General features: G+C 43.1%; 2 protein-coding genes across 4 annotated transcripts in view; one reads left to right on the forward strand and one right to left on the reverse strand.

Moving 5' to 3' along the window:
• LOC143490893 (zinc finger protein 750-like) lies at positions 1-4,219 on the forward strand. Its single transcript, XM_076989442.1, has 3 exons — positions 1-174; positions 1,459-2,953; positions 3,252-4,219. The coding sequence occupies exons 2-3, from the start codon at positions 1,611-1,613 to the stop codon at positions 3,979-3,981; spliced, it is 2,073 nt and encodes a 690-aa protein (XP_076845557.1). The 5' UTR covers positions 1-174; positions 1,459-1,610; the 3' UTR covers positions 3,982-4,219.
• Positions 4,220-5,338: 1,119 nt separating this feature from the next.
• epn3b (epsin 3b) overlaps positions 5,339-19,500 on the reverse strand; it is a 27,433-nt gene continuing 13,271 nt past the window's right edge. Inside the window, exons 5-11 of one of the 3 annotated variants that reach the window (XM_076989426.1) lie at positions 13,107-13,190; positions 12,366-12,480; positions 12,091-12,267; positions 9,520-9,630; positions 8,826-9,062; positions 8,683-8,721; positions 5,339-6,926 (exon numbers count right to left, since the gene is read on the reverse strand). In XM_076989426.1, the coding sequence (XP_076845541.1) occupies positions 6,598-6,926; positions 8,683-8,721; positions 8,826-9,062; positions 9,520-9,630; positions 12,091-12,267; positions 12,366-12,480; positions 13,107-13,190 (1,092 nt within the window). In that variant the 3' untranslated portion in view covers positions 5,339-6,597. Of the gene's footprint in view, positions 6,927-8,682; positions 8,722-8,825; positions 9,063-9,519; positions 9,631-12,090; positions 12,268-12,365; positions 12,481-13,106; positions 13,194-19,500 lie in introns of all 3 variants that reach the window. The other 2 variants (XM_076989427.1, XM_076989425.1) reach the window with 2 other exon arrangements.

Raw genomic sequence — 19,500 nt, forward strand, 5'->3', positions numbered from 1 at the left:
GTTATGCCAGGCGCAGAGGGAGACTGAAGTCAGACAGGTGAGTCTTCCATTGTGATGACTGAGCAGGTAGAGTTCACACGCTGTCTCTCTTCCCTCTGCAAGACTGCAGACTGACAAAGGAAAGTGCTCTGGAAGTCTTATCTCACAACATCACATTATTCAACCACCCAACAGGTAGGGGGGATATTATTATTATTACATTTATACTACCGCACAGTTCACTGGTTTTACGTATTTGAAATGTGATTAAGACTTAAGGTCACTTGTACCAAACATGGTCTAGGAGCAAATGTAGCTGGTATAATTTCACTTCTTGTCTCAAACTGTGGAAAATCTCTGCTGTATGTTCAAGGCAAATCAATTACACCTTAGAGTCCAAAGACCTAGAGAGCTTAATACTACCTTTCAATTTTATGTCTTTATGTGGTACAAATGGATACAGAGATAAGCAGAAGTGGGTGAGAGCGTATATGTCTATGTGAGTCAGCATTTCAGTTCTGTCCTGAATTGCGAGACATCTTCTGATATTGAGTCTGGACCACAAAAGCGGTGTAGTACTGTCCCACCCATGAAATCACACTCTTGCTAATTACTCAGCCCAGGTTCGGGGAATTCACATTTGAAACAGGCATCCGATTAACTGAACATACATCAGTGGTGTCTGGGACAACTTGAACGACGACTTGTTGCGTCAGAACGTGACAGGGGTGGGGCGTGGAATGCTTGAAACCAGGCAGGAACTGGAATGGAACAGGGCTGAAGACGGTCTAGAAGAGAGGGAAGGAATGAGTAGACAGGCCTCGAGAGCACAGCAGGTCAATTAAGTCCTGATGATGACTAGTGTTGGATCCTTGGAACAGGTCCTACTGAACTGTAACAGACAAACCTCAAGTTTCCTTTACACATAAATTAATTAGAGCCTAATTACAATTTACAATCTTCATCTTTGTTATGGAAGGTGAACTATTTCATTAAGATCAAAGCACAAAACATAGCTCAGCATGTTAGGGGTCCTGCACTGCTACCTGGCCTTCAGGTGGGTTTTCTTTATGCAAATCACCCCCTCTAGCCTCATGCAAAGTAGGAAAAAAAAGTTCACAAACTTCTCATTTTCATAATTACAGAGACTGCAAAGCAGACATCTGTGGTTGCCATGGTGTTGCTCCAGGCAACAGTTACTGTGACAAGCTGCCAGCCCCTCTGGCTAAAGTTTCGGGGGTGTTAACAGGTTTTATCCAAATGTGTTGGATAATGTTGGACTGCACATCAAGGACAGAAGCAGCTATTATTCACATGATGGGCTTCACCAACACACCCAGTACACTCATAAACAAATAAACAAATCTTTCAAAATGTTTCAGGCTGTATTACGTGCATGTGTAAAAAATGTGTTGTGAATGCAACTGACTCAAAGTACATAACCTGACATGCTTAATACATTTTTCTTTCTCCCTTCAGGTCAGATTTATTGATATGGTGACAACCTCTGTTGAGAGGACATAGACATCTGGTTTATTCTCACTGTGGTCTCCCACAAGAAGCTTCAGTGAGCAACAGAAAATCTAGTGCTGCTTATCTCCAAGTCTGCTTTCGTTTTGGAGACCATCAGTATGAAGGAACGGAAACCCAAGAAGCCCCACTACATCCCCCGGCCCCCTGGCAAACCTTTCAAATATCACTGCTTCCAGTGCCCTTTCACCTGCAATGAGAAATCACACCTGTTCAATCACATGAAATACGACCTGTGCCAGAACTCCCTCTCACTGCTGTCCAAGCCAGCAAAGAGCATCACCCACAATAGCGCCATGGAGACTGTAAAAGCAGCGACGGCTGCAGAGACACTCAGGCACGATGGTGATTCTCTGCAAGGAAACACTGAAATACAGCATACGGATAAACATGTGGCCGTTCTAAACAATGAGAGGAGCAACACGCCTGAAAAAGAGCAAGTGACTCCCACAGAAAACAAGTCCAAAACACTTGCAAATGAATCGAAGACTGAACCATCGTCCAACGGTGGTGAGAAACAATGTAGTCCAACACTGAAAACTGATGATTCCTGTGAGAACGAAGGACAGGAGACAAGAACACATTCTTTTGCCTTCTCACCCATTTCAGCCTTTCAGGAGGAAGTGACATCAAGTACAGATAAGTCAGAGAGGTCTGCCCCATATGCTGTTCCTCATATATATAACCCAATTCCTGTTCGCAACCCTCCATCTTCATTCATATCTGGTCCTCAAAGCCTTGACCACAAACTCCAAAATCAGGCAAAGGAACCAGGAATGCTGTGTCAAGGTCCGGAGTACCCTCCTTATACCACTCCCTACCATCTCTATCCCATCCATCCCCATTACTCACCTTATATCCTTTCTAGAAGCTTCTATGACCACCTCCCTTCATCTCCACAGATTCCTCCTTACATTATGGAGGCTCAGAGAGGCCAACCACTCTTGCCAGGGCAACCTTTACCTTTCCACTCCTTCAGTAGGTTTCCCACTGCGGAACATTATTACAGGTTCTTCCATCCCTCTCTTAGCTATAGTATGTATCATCCTCCTGACCAGTCCTCACCTACCTGTCCTCCTTATCCAGAGATGGGCCACCGCATCTTGGGTCTACAGAGAGAATTTTTAGGCCCTGCAAGACATGAGAGTTTCCAGAACTCAAATCTCTATTTTGATCCATACACATTGGCCCAAAGGGAGTATCTGCTTGGCCAGGAAAAGGTGCTGAGAGCTGGTGCAAGAGTAAGTCAAGAAACCAAAGAAGTTCACATGAGTCCCAGGCTGGGCTGTTCTGCAGCGGGGTCACCAGATCGGCCCGACGCAACAGATCAGCCCCAGAAGCTGCTGAATACAAATGAGATTGGAGAGCCACACATCCAATCAGAAACAAGCAATGCTCCCTCCTTCTCGACCAATGACAGATCAGTACAAGACAACTCCACAAGGTAAAGTACTAGCACTATAGATTCATTTCCATTCTTTGGTCCAGTGTTCTAGACATAGATTTAAACCTTATAATTTAATATAATTATTTATAATTGAATAACTTAATCACCACTGGAACAACCATTAGCTTAAAGTTATTATAGGCTTGAAAACTTTAATAAATGCCACCTAAAGTAAATTGGATAAAACAATTTTGTGAATAAAGGTGAAATCAATTCACAAAACCAAAGAAAACAAAGTCATTCATCCTTTCATGAATTCATTTCATTCATGCAATCTTTGTTTCCTTGTCAACAGTTCAATATCAGGGTCAATGGAAGAGAATACTGTGAAGGATGGTGACTTGACCCCACTGAACCTGTCCATGAAAGAGAAGAAGAGACTGACCACCCTCCCTAACTCCTGGGAGAATCCTCTTGAGCTTCCCCTAAATCTCTCTCATAAGCTGCCCTCCTGCACTCCTCCTTCACAAACACAACAGGAACCTCCACATATAACGGATGCGACTGAGGGAATTGTGGGTACTCCTGCAGAACAAGACCAGGACAGGGACTGTTCAGATGAACAGAAACAGACTGCAGCGTTTGCCTTGTGTCAGCTTGCCCAGGGCAGCCTGCCAGACCGAAGACAGAGCTATAAGACCAGCACATTCACTGAATATACCAGCAATGGTGCTGGTAACAGCCTTAGCAACAACGGAATCACTTCTACACCAGTTGTCAATGACCATATAAGCAGTAGGTCAGAAGACACTTCCCTAGATCACGTTTCAATCCAAAAAACTGTCCAAACCGGACTTGATGGCCCTGAAACAGACAAGGCAAATTCAACATCTGAAACCCTTAATCCAGAACCGGTCATCGTTGACAACAGCCCTCCATACTGTAATAAAAAAACAGCAGTACTTACCTCAAAGCCTGAGGTCAAAGGTCAGATGAAGGCCACAAGGCGTGAATCGCAAAAAGCAAAAAGAAAAAGCGATTCTGTGCCTAGCAACCGCATTCTAAGGAAAAGACTTCGCTGTTAGTGGCTTTCAAATTTTTAAGTTGCTGGTATGACAGAAGAAAAAAATAAGAATTGACAGCTCCATCCAGAAACACAATTAGTTAGTATTAACATGAAACACTTCCTAAATGGACAGCCGCTTTCTCATATGCACAACGCAAACATGAAAACCTGTTCAGTTACTTCTTTTGTATCTTTACCATTCTTAAAATTTTTTTAATACATATTCGACTACTTTTATATTTATATTCACAAATAAAAGAAATTGTAACAGAAGTCATTTTTTTTGTATTATGTGTTTTAAATTAATTATTATTTTGCAATTTTCCAATGACTTATTGTTGCCGTATATGTTTATAACAATAATAATCATTACGCTGATTTGTTATTACTTCTTATTAAGTATAACGTATTAAATGTTTCTTATTAAGTATAAAGAGTTAAATGTTTCACAAGATCTTCAAACTTTAAAAAGGGTCAATCTGACCCATAACATAACAGGAGGGTTAAATAGCAACTATAAACAATTACCATAAAAAGGCTGCTTATGTTAACCAAACACAGGGCATGCCGTGGTTTGGTTTTATGCATGAGAACAAATACACGTTCACACACATAAACACCTATTAGCAGGTGCACCTGAAACCTGTGAAACCATGAACAGTCACCGCAGCAGGCAAGCACAGACACGCTGGGCTGTTTGACCGTTGGGTTTCTGCTTCAGTCTCTGTCTCGATGTACACCCATTCCCAGACAATGCACACTCAATCAGAGAAGATTATATCACTAAGCACTCTCAAGCTCTCTCTCTCTCTCTCTCTCTCTCACACACACACACACACACACACACACACACACACACACACACACACACACACACACACACACACACACACACACACACACACACTTTGTAACAGTCTATTTGCTCATTCCATGTGGACCTTAGGCCAGTGGTAGTCCACATGGCCTCTGCAGTGTAAACTGTGTTTGTGGCGGAGCAAACTGTGGAAGGTACAGTTCCTCCTGAAACGTTTGTGACAACAGTTAAATGCAAATGACATTCGTTTATTGGTGTTCCACCAATATACTAATATATATCATGTATCATAATACATTAATGTTTAACCTGGATGTGTCTGGCCTTAAAAGACACTAAACTCATTTTCATATTCATGAACGGCCATTATTTGACAAAGCTGGTATTAATAAACAATATTATCTTCCACAGAAGAACAACAGCATAGGATAGTTCAGCATTACAATATATGATCAGTGTGTCTGTCTCTTTCCAGTGTAACTTAATGTGCCTTTTGATTGTGGTGTAACCCCCCCCCCCCCCCCCCCCCACCCCGCCCCGCCCCGCCCCGCCCCGCCCCAGCCCCGCCCTGCTCTGCCCCGCTCTATGCCAGCAGGTCATCTCATGAGGAGTGCATAAGTTGTGCAGGATTCGGTGGGCAGGCCCCCAAGGTCCAGATGGGAAGCACGATGACGACCCTAGACAAGCGGTGGGACTGCCGCAGAGATATTTACGTGGCTCTCTGAGGAAGGGGCGGGGTCTTTACAATCAGTGCTGGTCCCTGATTGGGTGAAAATGACACAGTCACAGCAGTCCATAGACAGAAGGCAACGAAGAAACCAAGTTTTAAAGATATGGGGGTGTGTGTGGAGGGAATGGCTATTTTTTCTTGATTTTCATGATAAGACTTTCGCTTTTGTTTTTAGTTCAGTATTTCTGAAATGTTGGCCTTCCCCCTTTGCAAGTTCAGTTTTGTCCATCTTGAGTCTGAGAGGGGAGGAGTCATTTGACAGGCAGCTCAAAGCAGCTCTTGTGTTGATGAGGGGGAGGAGCCATGCTGATTGACAGATAAGCCCCTTCTCAGTGCGTCATTAACAGCATGCTGAAGACGGTAGATGTCTGATGCCATTGTTAGGATTTTGTTCCTCCTTAAAAGCTCTGAGATACTTTAATCACTTAATACAGGGGTGGCCAACCCGTCATAGACCAAGAGCCACTTTTCTTACTGTGTTACGGCAAAGAGCCACATCGTACATGGGCGAGTGTAAATTATTAGCTGTGAAGACAGTCAAATGCGTGTTTTCCACTACGCCAGTTTTAAAAGTATTAGCGGCTCGCTAGGCTTGTAAACTAACCGCGCACCACGAAAATGTAGCAGTGTGTCGCCCCGTTTGTGCAGGTGAGCCCGCGGACCGGCTGGGGAGCCGCATGAAACCAGGCAAAGAGCCGCATGCGGCTCGCGAGCCGCGGGTTGGCCACCCCTGACTTAATATCCAAGTATGATCTGCTGTGAACTGTGATATATAAGCCTGACCTTTTTGAACTACAAATAAATCATAATGTCGATAAATATTGTTTATAATCAAATTTGGGCAGCACCTAAATACCTAAAGTGTCAGTCAGTCACATTTGCAGGATATTCTTTGAGATCAGTTTGATCCAGATCAGTTTGTTCACACAGAAACATCATGCCATTGGTTAATCCAGTGCAGGATCTAGTGTGCATTGCTCATCAGTGTCCTGTCAGGCTGAGACTTTTGTTCGGTCCAACAGCAGAAGCCTGTGATCCGGACTGTTCCCGGGAGCCTCACTGCCCCTCCCACACCCCGGCATCTATGCTCAGAGGAAGGGGTTGCGGCCGCGGTCCTGGAGGCGGGGCAGGGGGCTGGCGCATGGTGGCGTGGGCGTGGCTGGTGTGGAGGTGAACGGCAGCAGCGGCTGGGGCAGGTTGGCGGGCATGTCCGGGTGGCCGTGGGGGGGCTGGGTGTGGGAGGAGCGGAGGGGGCGGGGCTGCTGCTGCAATGGCTGGGGCAGGGAGGCGCTGCAGGTCAGGGCCCCGCCCACGCCGGGGGCCAACAGCGGAGAGGCGGAGCGTGGCCGCATCTGGTTCAGTGTCAGTCGCGGCTGCTCACAGTGGAAGGGGTTTGTGGGAGATGGAGTGCTGAGACCTGTCAGAGGGGTGGAAAGAACCAATGAGAGAGGGGGAAGAAAAGAGGGAATATTGAGGTAGTGAGAAAAAGGGACAGAGAATGTGTGAACGAAAGAGAAAGATATAACAGTAAAAGAAATAAAACAGTAAATGGCTGGAAACAGTATAGGCCAGTGTGTGTAGGCATGTGTGTGTAGACCAGAGGTGGAAAGAGTACTGAAAAATTGTAATTGAGTAAAAGTATTACTTTGCCTAAAATCTACTCAGAGTAAAAGTAAAATTACCCATCTCAAAATTTACTCGAGTAAAAGTACAAAATTACTTCATTTAAAATGTAATTTGAGTAAAAGTTACTTAGTTACTTTCAGTTATTTAATGCATGGATGAATCATGAACCAAATTCAGCACAAGTTGTTTTAATCGATTTCAAAGTGTATTTAAGTGCACATCCACACTTGCAAAAAGATCAGCTGGGCTCAGGAACATACTTCCTCACAGCACAAGGACAGTCACAACCTGTACCTGTGACGGGCAGGGTGAGTGAAAATAAAGGGAAGCGATCACGCCAAGTCTCAGGGGAAAAGGATGGTTTAATATGTAATGTGCGCAAACCAAAACCCGTGAACTGATCCGAATTAAGGATATAATAACCAGCGGTCAACTGGTACAAAGACAAGACATATATAGACAAACAAACGACCCTCAGGTGAGACGGATCACGGGCTCCGCCCACCCAAGGGACGAACACAACGCCATGATTGACAGGACATCTGCCGCTGTGAACGGGGGCGACCAGTAGGGGGCCCGCCGTATCGTGACAGTACCATAAAGTGCAAACAATTTTCAGTCCTATTGTCCAACGGACAACACTATGATAAGAATAAAGAAATTTTAATTACAAATTATTCAAAAAACAAAATGCACACAAAATTAAGTGCCCACAAGATGCCACAAATCAAACTAAAATGCAACAGGATTCCACTACTCACAATAAAATCCCCACAGGATCCCACATCAAAAATTTTAAAATGCTCATAGGATCCCACAATTTAAAAGTAAGTGCTCACAGGATCCAACTATTCAAAATACAGTGGCCACCGGATCCCACTATTCACAATAAAATGACCACAGGATCCCACATCTCAAAATAAAATATAAATTGACCACAGGATTCCACATCTCAAAATAAAACAAAATGCGCACAGGATTCCACTATTTAAAACGCTCACAGGATACAACTATTCAAAATACAGTGCCCACAGGATTCCACTTTTCACAATAAAATGTTCACAGGATCCCACAGAACCTGATAGATAGAAGATTTAAAGATAGAACAATCTCATCCTTTTTTTCTCATCCTTTTGGAAAAAAAAGTGCACAACATTACAACCTGATTATGAGACACTGGAAAGGGTGCGCGCAAGGCAAGGCCATGCAATTGGCCTTCAGTTCTGGGACTCTGGGAAGTTTAAATTTCTGCCCGCATTAAATTTTTCATCATCAATATTTTTTTACTCAGTAATGTGAGGGCGTTCAAATGTAGTGAAGTAAAACTACTTGGGTCAAAATGTACTCAAGTAAAAGTAAAAATTACATATTTCAAAAACTACTCAGAAAATTACAAATTACTCATAAAAAGTACTCAATTACAGTAATGTGAGTAAATGTAATTAGTTACTTTCCACCCCTGGTGTAGACATGTGTGTGGACATGTGTGTAGACGTGTGTAGACATGTGTTTGTAGGCGTGTGTGTGCAGATATGTGTGTGTCTAACCTGAGAACCACCTGAGTGAAACGGGCTCTTCCTCTTGGACTGCAGATTGGAAAAGACAAGTTTGTATGTTTCTGTGTGTATTTACTCGTGAAATATGAGCATGTGTGTGTGTGTCTGTGTGTGTGTGTTCTGGTATCACTTACCTGAGAGGAAAGGGTTCTTACTCCTGCTCTTGGGCAGTGGGTTGGGCGGGATGAGTGTGTCCAAGTTAACGAGTGACGCAGCCGTGGGGCCCAAGAAGGCCTCGGGGGTGCGGCACATTCTTGGGGCCACTGGTTCCAGTGGTGGGCCCAGGTGACAGATGTCAAAGGTCTCCGGGCTGCCCCCGCTCCTTCCGTTCAACTGCCTCCCCCCCACCAACTCAGCAAATGGGTCTACATCTGAGAGAGAGAGAGAGAGAGAGAGAGAGAGAGAGAGAGAGAGAGAGAGAGAGAGAGAGAGAGCACAACTAAGAGAGTTTATTTTGTCACCTCATTCCTTTAGGCAATGTTTTCACAAACATTCAGAGATAGTGAGAGGGCACGAGATTGCACCTATTTTGCAACAGTATTGCCCACGGCATTGACATGACAACAAAAGCTTTACAACCACAGGCTGTCGGTTGTCGTTTCTGTGACACAGGTAATATTATTGCAAAACACGTGTGCCGAGGAAGGTGGGTGGATATGAACTTCATCCTCTGCTGAATTACCAAAACGGTCCAGCTCTGAAGACACTGCAGAATTATTCCACTAGAGGGCAGTGTTTCTGCTGACACACACCTGGTCCCACAGAGGGCGCCCCAACAAGCTGATGAAGTGTGTTGAGGGTGGGTGGGGCGGGGCAGACTGCCTGTACCTGCCGGGCTCTCAGAGCGAGGGCTGAACACGAAGTTAGGCCCCTCCTCCCTCAGCTCGTCCACTGGCCTGTCGTCGTCCCGGAAGGAGAAGGGGTGGGGCCTGGCTGAGGCTAGGACACAAAACCACACACATTTACATGGATTCTGCCACTAGCTCACAGAAGCTGGTGTGTGTGTGTGTGTGTGTGTGTGTGTGTGTGGAGGGGGTGTATGTCGGGTGGGGACTGTATACACTCACCAGCCACATTATTAGCTACACCTGTCCAACTGCTCACTAACGCAAATGTTGAATCAGCCAATCACATGGCAGCAACTCAATGCATTTAGGCATGTAGACATGGCCAAGATGATCTGCTGCAGTTCAAACAAAGCATCAGAATGGGGAAGAAAGGTGATTTAAGTGACTTTGAACGTGGCATGGTTGTTGGTGCCAGACGGGCTGGTCTGAGTATTTCAGAAACTGCTGATCTACTGGGATTTTCACGCACAACCATCTGTAGGGTTTACAGAAACAAAATTCCAGTGAGTGGCAGTTTTGTGGGCACAAATGCCTTGTTGATACCAGAGGTCAGAGGAGAATGGCCAGACTGGTTCAAGCTGTTAGAACATCAACAGTAATTCAAATAACCAGTCGTTACAACTGAGGCATGCAGAAGAGCATCTCTGAATGCACAACACGTTGAACCTTGAGGTGGATGGGCTACAGTAGCAGAAGACCACACTGGGTGTCACTCCTGTCAGCTAAGAACAGGAAACTGAGGCTACAATTCACACAGGCTCACCAAAATTGGACAATGATGATACTCGATTTCTGCTCCGACATTCGGATGGTAGGGACAGAATTTGGCATCAACAACATGAAAGAATGGATCCATCCTGACTTGTATCAACAGTTCAGGCTGGTGGTGGACCAATGGTGTGGGGGATTTTTTGGATTTTTTTCCTGGCACACTTTGGGCCCATTAGTACAAATTGAGCATCGTGTCAACGCCACAGCCTACCTGAGTGTTGTTGCTGACCATGTCCATCCCTTTATGACCACAGTGTACCCATCTTCTGATGGCTACTTCCAGCAGGATAACGCACCATGTCATAAAGCACAAATCATCTCAGACTGGTTTCTTGAACACAACAATGAGTTCACTGTACTCGAGTGGCCTCCACATTCACCAGATCTCAATCCAATAGAGCACATTTGGGATGTGGTGGAACGGGAGATTCACATCATGGATGTGCAGCTTACAAATCTGCAGTAACTGTGTGATGCTATCACATCAATATGGACCAGACTCTCTGAGGAATGTTTCCTGTACCTTGTTGAATCTACCACGAAGGATTAAGGCAGTTCTGAAGGCAAAAGGGGGTCCAACCCGGTACTAGCAAGGTGTACTTAATAAAGTGGCCAGTGAGTGTATATCCATAGGTGGGTGGTTGGTGTGGATGAGTGTGTATGTGTATGTATGTGCATTTGTGTGTGTGGAGTGTGTATATGTGGGGGTGTAAATGTGTATAGGTGAGTGTGTGAGTAGGTGTGTGTGTGTGTGTGTGTGTGTGGAGTGGGTCTGTGGAGTTTGTCTATGTGAGGGGTGTATATGTGTATAGGTGGCTGTGTGGGTTTATGTATGTGTGTGTGTATTGTGGAGTGGGTCTGTGGAGTGTATGTGGGAGGTGTATATGTGTATAGGTGTGTATGTGTATATAGAGTGGGTCTGTGGAATGTTTGTATGTGTATAGCAGAAGCGTAGCGCAAAATTTTGGGGCCCCACCGCAAGGAGGCAATGAGGAGGCCCGTGCGTGAGCTAAAATCTCGCGAGCGACCGTAGCGCGCGACCCTGCGCGAGCGGTGTAGGCGTTTATACTTTCGCGAGCGTCGCGAGCGTCACGAGCGTCACTGCAGTGTAAATATGGCTTTGCAGTGTTGTCCGAAACGATACGTTACCAAATACGAGCCTCTTGTAATTCCAGGACGAAACATGAGAGAACGTGAAGACGTTAAGATTGGGCGTTTTGAAAATAAACAAACATTAAATAATGTGATAAAAAGCGAATAATTTCGAGTATATGTATAAATATTTTACTAAGTTTAACGTGCTGGGAAATATTGAAATGGACCTTGAAAGTGATGTACAAATGCTTTAATTCCACCTTGTAAAGGTGTATGAACCCTGCAAACATGACTTTGTTCATCGCGCTGAAGCGCGGCGCGCGCGCGAAGTTACAAAATTCGAGAGGTGCACGACCTCGCGAATCGACAGCGCGCGAGGCCCTCACGCACGGGCGGAGCCACAGCGATTACGTCATTTTCGCCGTGCAGACCCTCAAGTATAAACCAGGCTTAACATCACTCAGGAGGATGACTAAACAACAAACTCGTCCTAAGGCGGGGCCCACCTGTGTTCGGGGCCCCCCCGCAGTGCATGCCTTGCGTGCCCCTCCCCTACGCCAGTGGTGTATAGGTGTGTGCTTGTGTGTGGAGTTTTTGGAGTGTGTGTGTGTGTGTGTGTATGTGTGTGGCGTGGGTGTTAGTGGGGGTGTATATGTTTATAGGAGTGCATGTGTGTGCTTGGTACCTGGCCGACCTAAACTCCCCCAGGCTTGTTCAGAGGGGATGGGACTGGAGTTGGTGGGTGGGGCATCCCAGACATCTGGGGGAGATTGGCTGGCACCCCAGGGCTGGGAGGGGCTACTTGAAGTGGGTCGGGCTGTCCATGGACTACCAATCACAGGAGTACTAGGTTTAACCCCAGCTGAGAAAGAGTGAGAAAGAAAGATCGAAAATTAACAAGAACTGTTAAACAGAAAGTTTAAAAAGAGCAAAAAATTTAAATAAAACGTCACTACTAACCTATGGATTCCCAGGGGTCAGAGTTCACTGAGCAGGTGGGTTGAGCTTGCCAGGGCTCATCATTAGGAGTCTCAGATGTGGGTCCAAATATATCCACCAGGTCAGTCATGGCTGACTGGGGGACAGAATTCATTCATTTACTCATTCATTTACTCATTCATGTATTCATTTACACGTACAGCACCCTTGTCCAGAGCCACCGTTCTGTAGCCTCTATAAGATACATATCCATGATACTATAGATACATATCCATGATACTATAGATAGGTCAGTGTTCAGAATTCTTCCAGTCTCGCTGGAGTGGGAAAGATGACAATTAAAGTTTTTTTAAGTACTCAGTGACTCAGTCAAACGGTCTTGGTTTGAAGCCAGTGGAAAGTCGTTCCACCACCAGGGTGTCATGAGAGAGAAGAGCCCTGATGCATGTCTTCTGTGTGTCTTGAGCAATGGTGGTTCCTATTGAGCAGTACTAGGGGCAGGAAGGCAGTGTGGTGCAGAAAAAAGTTTGAACGCCTTCAGTTGTGTGGGAGTAGGTCCAGTTAGGGCTTTGTAGGCCACTCCAGAGGACAGAGGCTGTGTGACATGGGAGAACTTCAGGAAGTTGGAAACGAACTAAGCAGCTACAGGCTGATTAGTTAGCTAATCACATACCTATTGCAAACCAACAAAACTGCTACGTCTTTTGATTGGTTTGCGTTCGGTGTATCCATCAGTTCGAGAACTCTCCTTCACCGTCTTACCTCTTCTGGTCCAGATTCACTCTCTCTTCTGCTCTCTTCCAGAACTTTCTGAAGCTCAGATTCATCACCTTGACGACTGCGTTGCTCCTTTGAAAAGACAATATACACTCTAGTGACAGAAATATGTGCAAACACAAACACACACACACACACACACACACACACACACACACACACACACACACTCACCATACATTTCAGCCTGTTTTCTCAGTGATCATGAAAGAAGGTTAATGAAAATAACAAATGTCACGAATGTCATGGGCCAGTCTGGATGTGGGGGGGAGGAGGTTGGGTTTTGGCTCACAGAGTTCATGTGGACAGTTTTTGGGGAGGTTTCTCACGTGACTAGTCTTTGGGGGATGGGTGGGTGGGAGGTTCATGTGACCAGTCTGGGGGAAGGTTTCTCATGGGGGGAGGGCTCACGTGGCCAGTCTGGAGGGGGGACCAGGAGCCATGGTGCTCAGCTCAGCTGATGGAGGGAGAAGGGCAGAAGGCTTCTAGCAGCTTGCAAATGCAGAAAAGTACAACAGCATCTCCACTTCAGATAACATGTGGATTACAGAGAATAAGACTCTTCAGAAAGAGAAGTAGAGAAAGGGATCCCAGACAACAACCAATGAAAATGCTACTAAATTAATTAATAAGAACAATTATTCTAATTAAAAAGAATAATAAGTGATTTCAAATAATTGATCAGCAAACCTAGCAACAGTGGATATGAAAGCATTCTCTCGTTCTGTTTTCTCCCACAAATGAAACAACAAACAACCACAGCGGCGACAAAAGCCAAACAGTAGGTCTGCCTGCACAAGGCACTGTCACACAACACAGTCTGTTCAGAAATGGGCTTCCTCGCAATGAATATTATATGCACACTTCACAATGCTGTAAAGCATACTCGTGATATTGACTATGTGATGTACATGTCCCTCCTTGGTAGTTGTAGATGTCTCAAATTACACACGCAACCTAATCTGTACTGAACATGGTGAAGCACAACTAGTGTTTCATGAGGGTTTCGTAAATGCTCCACTGAACACAAACTGGCATTCGCAGCCTTAAAACCGACAAGAGAAACTGTGACGTGGACAACGCTGTTAGGCCAATTAAAAATCAAAGACAGATCAGACTGATATTATATATATATATATATATATATATATATATATACACACTCACTCACTCACACACACACACACACACACGATATTATATATATATATATATATATATATATATACACACTCACTCACTCACACTCACACACACACACACACACACACACACACACACATACACGATATTATATACACTCACTCACTCACTCACTCACACACACACACACAGTGTTGTATAAAGTATTCGAGACCCATACTTGAGTAAAAGTACAAGTACTCTATCAAAAAAATTACTTGAGTAGAAGTTGAAGTGTTCTTTAAAAACTTTACTTAAGTAGAAGTACAGAAGTATTCAGCATTTTTTGTACTTAAGTATTGCAAGTAGTTTAGTCTAAAATTTATTACTCAAGTACTGAAAGTAAAAAGTACAAGTATTGTGTTTTGAATTAACTAAAGAAAGCCGTCAAAGTTTGATTATCAATTGTTTTTATATATGTCTTACAAATCAAAGATGTCAAAGATCACAAACACTGTTCTGTATGTACAAACAAGTAGCAACTTAAAAAACTGGGCTTAACACTTTGTACACAAAAAACAGATAACCTATGTCCCGCTACGTCGTAGGTTTGAAGCAGAAGTACAAGTTTGCCTTAATTTAGCTGAGAAAATGAGGTGTATTTTGGACGTAAAAACCGTTTGTTGGATACTGAGGATGAGCCTACTGCCCTGCGTTTACCCCCAATAAATGCCCTTACCCTATAAAAACACTATAAAAATGGGCACATGATTAGTCAGCATGAAAAGAGACATGGTTTACTGTTGCTAAAAAGACAACATCGCCGACTGCCAGCTAATGTTAAGTGAATACTGCAGCACGTCATGAACGTAATTAGGTTAGTTAGCGAAGATATATTCTGTGTGTTATATTTATAACTTACATTGATGTGTTTCTTCAAGTTCAAAGGTGAATTTTTGAAGGCCAACATTTCACCCTCTTTAGGGAGGCAGAGATGGCACTTCATCCTATAGGCATTTCCTTTCACTCCAACCAACACAAACACTGTCTCTAGGTAGGGCCAGGGTGGTCTCCTTCCTCACCCTCACCGCCACGATCACTCAATATTGAAGGTGTGGAAGGTGCCAATATATGTACATTAAAATACCAACAAGCTTATTATGCAGCACTTATGCTGCTCTTCTGCTGTTACCAAACACGGTACCATCTCTTTTAATGAGATAAAAAACAAATTATTTGGAATAATTTCGAGTATATGTGTATTTGTATAAATATGTAAATTAAGCTGAATGTGCTAGAAAATATTGAAAATTGACCTTCAAAGTGCCCGCACAAAAATCGAGAGGTGCACGACCGCACGCGTGGCCAACGCGCATGGGCGGAGCCACCGCGATTGCGTAATTTTGCCGCGCGGACACTTACGCAGTCACTATGTGTCAAGTGAACCTAGATTACGAAGCTCAAGTGTTGAGTGAAGGCAGCAGCATAGTAAACGAGACGCGACCGGAGCATGCGCAGTTTTCTCATAAGACAGCCTGATCGCTTGACCCGGTGACAGCGCCAGCTAACATGTTTATTGTAACGAGTAACTATACAGCACGTAAAAAATGTATTGGAGTAAAAGTATTAAACTGATGGAAAATATGTAGTGAAGTAAAAGTGGAAGTAGGAGAAAAAAATAATACTCCAGTAAAGTACAGATACAGCATTTTAGTACTTAAGTACAGTAGCGAAGTAGTTCTACTTCGTTACTATACAAATCTGCACACACACACACACACACACGATATTATATATATTATATATATATATATATATATATATATATATATCATGGGTTAAAGCAAGAAATTTTCATTTGACTGAAAATTTTTCCTGGCAAAAGACAATGCCAGCAATTACTGAAAATGTGGTGTAGCCTCTTTTGTCTAATTCTACACAATAAACACATTTATAAAGTATATTTATCTAAACAGCCTGTGTAATGAGAGAAGAGAGAATCTATGAAGCGACAAAATGCAACACCTGAGCTATAAATGTACATAAATGTTTTTATAATGGAGTTATCTGGGGGTCCTCTTCCAGAACATTGTTTAAAGATCAAGTCAAATTTAGTGAATCCTGGTGAGTTTTAAAATGGTATGAAGCTCTCTTGTTTTTATCAGATTCACTATCGCAAAAACATAAGCAGTAAGATTACCTGGTTTATCTTACAAAAAAATTTAATGTCCAAAAATGGCAAATTAAATCGCACCACTGGATGGAGCTTTTAAATACAAACAGAACAACACCATCCATGTTAAACTGGCTTAGAAATAAAAAAGTTGACATTTCAAATGAAAGAAAGCGTCTTTTTTCTTCGACTATTAAAGCTAAATGAAGAAAAGTCTGTGATCGGTAGAGAGATTCTTCAGTATAAATAACCATAACTTCTATATTTCACTACAAATTCAAATAAAATTTGAAATGTAGTCACTTTATAGTATGGACATGACAGTATAATATTCAAAATGAATGAACAAATGAATATTGCACGATGAAAATGATGCAAATGAATGATTAATCTTTAAATTAATTAATAAATAAGTCAGGTAATCATTATGGTGAAATTAAAAAAAACTACATTTCTATTAATATTCTGAGAAAACGCTGTAACCTAAAGATTCTGTTAACACAATTAAGACACAATATGATAAAAACAGGCGTGTAGGCATGATTAATTCATTATTTATTTATTACTGTTATTAAAATTATCTGATACAAGACAACTCAAAGAAATTATGTCAATAAAGTTTAAAAGTATTGCAACTATTATGATTATAGTTCGTTTAAATATATAAAATATTTAATAAATATTTCGTGTTGGTTTATTAGGACATAAATTATGTGATTTTGTATTACGCCTTACGGTCTGACCACCTGTACCGGCTCAAAAAAAAAAACACTTATATTTCTGATAAAAATTTAACTTTATCAGAATAAGGATAAAATACTGAATTTATCTTACATCTACCTCTGAAGCTCTTCGGATGTCTGAAATACAGGCGGTCCCCGGGATATTACGACGTCGTGCGTCGTACACGGAACTTGGTGTTTGGTGTGCGCGGCGGAAGAATACACGGTTATGCGGCTCGGGACCGAGGAGGACGGCGTCAGGATAGGATAACTGCGTGCAGTACATTATTCGCGTACAGTATGTACCTTTGTTCCGACAAAGCCTGGTTAAAGCAAGCACCCACACTACGCAAAGTAAAGCCTGTATACTTGACGAGTCGCCCTCGCGGCGTAATCGCGGTGGCTCCACCCGTGCGCGAGAGCCTCGTGCCCTGGCGATTCGCGAGGTTCTGCACCTCTCGAATTTTGTAACTTCACTTCGCCCGCGCCGCGCTTCAGCGCAATAAACAAAATCATGTTTGCAGGGTTCATACACAGTGCCGTTTCAAGGTATTTGGGGGCCCCAAACAAAGACACCAACCGGGGCCCCCCCAACCTCCACACCAGAAATCTCATGCCCAAACCCCCCTCCGGCCAAAAAAAAAAAACATATCTGGCTGCAGTCCACCTTCAAGAACCACAGCATATACACCTCAAACTAACTACTTTACAAATTTACTACTTGTAGCTGAACATAGCAGATTTAAGTATGGGATTACCCGGGACGTATATATTGTTTTTAGCCTACCTGCTGCTAAATTACACCATTTGTACAGGTAGGCCTAATTTATCCAGTGTAAATCATCACTTACCACTGTCTTGTGTTTTTTTTAGGGGTGGGCATAGATTAATTTTTTTTATCTAGATTAATCTCACTGAAATCTTGAAATTAATCTAGATTAATCTATATTAAAATGGCTCATATGTGTGCTACCCAAGTAATAACTAAAAGTCAGCTTTTGAGATAGGGTTTCTTAATACAGAGGGTGCATTAGACCAGGGGCTCATCTCCTGTTTCCAAAATGCATCAATGACTGCTTGAGGAAGCTGTTCTACTTTGATACTTGAAGAAAAAAAACATACTCAATAAAATGTAGGCTACTCGTGTTCAACGGTTTATTCAGTTAAACATGAATTTGTAAGCCTACATACTGTACATTAAAAGGGGTTGATAACATGTTTATTCAGCTAAACATGATATTTGAAATGTAAGCCAACATTTAGTACATTTAACCTCACGGACATAATTTGGGGGGGACTTTTTCAAAAGCCGGTTTGGTCCTCTGCAGTTTTAACGGTTAAAAATAAATATTTAAATAGCGACGAATCTAGCGCTAGGACCATGCAGAAAACGACCGCTCCGAGCTCCGCTCCGGTAATATTTTACGTTCCTAAAAATGAATTTTCCATGAAGCAAACCTGGCGACTTCGTGGCTGCATCCATGTAAACACACGTACGATTTTTAATTCACAGGTTTGAAAACTCGTTCTCGCCCCTACTGTGCAATTTGGTTAGGATTACAGCCGAGCTAAACTGTCAAGTTGAAAGTCATCATAGTTTGCTTACCCATTTAGTAGATAGATTAACGGCGATAATTTTTATATCGCCCGATAAGAGTATCAAATTAACGAACGCCGTTAACGGCCCACCACTAGTTTTTTTGTGTTCCTCTTCCTTCTTTTGTTTTCTTTTTTGGCTTCCTGATGGATAAATTCACTTCATGGTTAAGTTTCATATTTGCCGGCGTCTAAAACTTGGCTGTGTCTGCCTGCCTTAAGCAGCTGGTGGGAGGGGCCCCCTTGAGGAGGATTCTGAGAACAGTGTCATTGCTCATGACTTTGAGAATGTAAAGGGGGGCTCACACAGTTTGTCGCTGCATTTAATTCTTAACCTGTTGTTGTCTGGGGGCCCCAGGCCAGCTTGGGGCCCCAAGCAATTGCCTGGTTTGCCTGCCCCATTGCGACGGGCCTGTTCATACACCTTTACAAGGTGGAATTAAAACACTTGTACGTCACTTTCAAGGTCAATTTCAATATTTCCCAGCACGTTAAACTTTATTAAGTTAAATATTTATACATATACTCGAAACGATTCGAAATAATTCGCGTTTTATTCACATTATTTAGGGGTTGTTTATTTTCAAAACGCCCGATCTTAACGTCTTCTCTCATGTTTCGTCCTGGAATTACAAGAGGCTCGTATTTGTTAACGTAATACAAGAGAATTGTTCAGTCAGATAGCTATTTGTTGTGAAACGAAGTAGATACAATTTCAAGCATGTTCATTTAGCCTAAATTCCAGCACTTTTTTTCCTGAAACACA

The sequence above is a fragment of the Brachyhypopomus gauderio genome, unplaced genomic scaffold (assembly GCF_052324685.1).
Source record: "Brachyhypopomus gauderio isolate BG-103 unplaced genomic scaffold, BGAUD_0.2 sc67, whole genome shotgun sequence".
Classification (NCBI taxonomy): domain Eukaryota; kingdom Metazoa; phylum Chordata; class Actinopteri; order Gymnotiformes; family Hypopomidae; genus Brachyhypopomus; species Brachyhypopomus gauderio.